The sequence below is a fragment of the Manacus vitellinus genome, unplaced genomic scaffold, assembly GCF_001715985.3.
Source record: "Manacus vitellinus isolate BGI_N305 unplaced genomic scaffold, ASM171598v3 ctg7180002427958_pilon, whole genome shotgun sequence".
NCBI classification, from domain to species: domain Eukaryota; kingdom Metazoa; phylum Chordata; class Aves; order Passeriformes; family Pipridae; genus Manacus; species Manacus vitellinus.
The window spans coordinates 1-2,592 of record NW_021937664.1 but is presented as its reverse complement, the minus strand read 5'-3'; the positions used below and the strand labels follow the sequence as shown (position 1 = coordinate 2,592).

The 2,592-nt window shown below is 60.4% G+C and overlaps 1 protein-coding gene across 1 annotated transcript; it reads right to left on the bottom strand.

Moving 5' to 3' along the window:
- Positions 1-618: 618 nt before the first annotated feature.
- LOC108643855 (class II histocompatibility antigen, B-L beta chain-like) lies at positions 619-2,486 on the bottom strand (the record flags this gene model as incomplete). The annotated part of the gene is made up of 4 exons (XM_029960961.1): positions 619-747; positions 865-971; positions 1,240-1,521; positions 2,217-2,486. Coding segments are annotated over 4 exons (788 nt in total), but the record flags the coding sequence as incomplete, so codon positions are not given.
- Between the last annotated feature and the right edge of the window lie 106 nt (positions 2,487-2,592).

Genomic DNA, 2,592 nt, shown 5'->3' with positions numbered 1-2,592 from the left:
ATTGTTTCTACTTATAGACTGTGTGAAAATATGTGATGCTTATACTTGTTAGCTGTGTGTCTAATTATAAGGTTTGAGAACATGATATGTTTATAGAAAGAAAACCTTGAGAAACTGAAGATAATGAAACACCTGCAAATTTAGTAAAACCCTAAAAGCAGATTAATTAGAAAGAGGTTTCTATGCCAAGGATGATTTCAGATTGCGTGGACAGAACATCAGGTCCAATGAACTGGGGACATGAGACACGTGCACAGACTGATCTATCCAATCACCTTATTGTGAGCATGTGCCCTAAACAAATAAACTGTATAAAAGTTAACTGATTTAAATAATAAATTGACATATTGCCGATCCTAAGGGTCTGTGAGCTTATGTTCGTGCCTCCCCATCAATAACTGGTGCCCGAAACAGGACGGGACTTCCTCTTCGTCGAGTTCTGAGGGACGTAAGGCGAACAGAAGGACGTGGGAGAAGCAGCCGTTTACAGGTAGCGTGACCCCGGCGCTACGGAACAAAGTCATGCGCGTGGGGAAAAAGAAATCTTACCCTGATCAGGTGAGTCGGCTGAAGAAAGGAGAATCGGGGTCTGCAGAAAGAGGCAGTGCAAACGCTCCTTTATTTAATTCTCTCTGAGAGGGCTGGGGGGGACACACGACCCCCAAAAGTGCGGGCGGGGCAAAATTGGGAGGTCCCGGCTGGGCCCGAGGCCACGGGGAGGGGCTGCGGCCGCCGGCGGCTCAGGAGCTCTGTGGGGAGGAGAAAAGGCGGGGTGAGTAGGGGACCGGGGGGGTCAGGGGGGTCCAGAGGCCTGTGCGAGAGCAAGGGGGGGGACACGACCCCTATTTAGGGACCCCCCTTTACCTTCTCCCGCAGGTAGAAGCTGAGCCCCAGCGCCAGGAAGACCAAGCCCAAGACGAAACCCCCGACCCCCACCAGGATCTTGCTGCGGACGGTGTCCGGTGGCATCTCTGGGGGGAGTCGGGGGGTCAGCACCCCCAAAACCTCCTCCCACGCACCCCCCGGCACCCCACAGAGCCCGGCCCGCTCTCCCCCAGCCCACCCGGGGGTCCCTCCGACCTCCTGCCAGTCCCTTCCCAGCCCCTGCAGGGATCCCACCCAGCCCCTCTCAGACCCTTTAGGACCCTCCAACGCCCCTCCCATCACCCCCAGCACCCACCAAACTCCCTCCCAGTCACCCCCAGTTGCCCCCCCGGTGCTGGGGGGGCCGGGCCGTACCCCAGTGCCGGCTGAGGGGGTGCTCCAGGCTGACGTGCTCCACCTGGCAGCTGTAGGTGACCCCGTGCCGGGGGGGGATTTCCAGCATCACCAGCACCTGGCAGCTCCAGTCCCCGTTGGGGACCACGTCGGTGGCCACCACGTGCTCCGGCAGCTCCTGCCCATCCTGGAACCACCTCACCTGCACCGGCGCAGGGTAGAAATCCATCACGGAGCAGAGCAGGCGGCCGGGGCCGGGCTGGGAGCTCGACGGCACCAGCGAGATGGACACGCTGGGGGGCACTGGCAGGGACGGGGGAGACACTGGGCTCAGCTGGGGGGTACTGGGAGGGAAGGCAGAGGCCTTGGAGGGCACTGGGAGGGACTGGGATGGCAGTGGGAGGGACTGGGATGGCAGTGGGAGGGACTGGGAATAGAGTGGGGGAGAAGGGGCTGGGCTGGGGGGGCACTGAGGAGAGAGTTGGGAGATGTGGGAGTGAAGTGAGAACGACTGGGAATGGACTGAGAGGGTCTGGGAGTTGGGTGAGAGGGACTGGGAGTGACTGGTGTGGACTGGGAGTGACTGGTGTGGACTGGGAAGGAAGCGATGGGGACTGGGAGGCTGAGTCGTGGTGAGGGAAGTCTTTGGTTTGGGTCTGCCTGGCAACTGGAGCGTCATCAGAGGGACGCGCTGGGATTGGCTGAGGGGCGTGAGCTCGGTGGCCCCAGCGGGGTGGAGACGCGGGGGGGGCACTGGGAGAGACTGGGATGGACTGGGATGGACTCTGAATAACTGGAATGGACTGGGAGTGACTAGGGAGCATTGGAAGGACTGGGAGACACTGGGACGGACTGGGAGGAACTGGGAGTGGGGAAAAGGCAAGGGGATGGGCACAGGGAGGGCTGTGGGGTCTGGGGTGATTCCCAGTGAGGGTTTGAGGGGCTCAAGAGTCATTCCCGGGGGAGGGCCCAGGGGACCCGCTGTGCCCCACGCTCACCTCTCCTCTCCATAGCAGGTGGAGTGTACACCTCGTAGTTGTGCCGGCAGAACGTGTCCACCTCAGCCCGTTTACGTTCAATGATTTCTGGGTTGCTGTTGAAGTACCTGGCTTGGATCTCCCCAAACGGGGTGTCCCCCACATAGACCCCCACATCACTGTCGAAGTGCAGGAGCTGCTCCCGGTTGCAGATGTACCTGTCCACGAGCCTCACCCGCTCGGTGCCGTTGATGAAGTGACACTCGCTCGGAGACAACAACTGGAACACCCCTGTGTGTGCAGGACATGGGTCAGGGGGTGCCCCGTCCCCCCCCATCATCCCCCAGCCCCCCACAGCAGGGTGGGAGCTCAGGGAGCCACCCCGGACCCCCCTTTC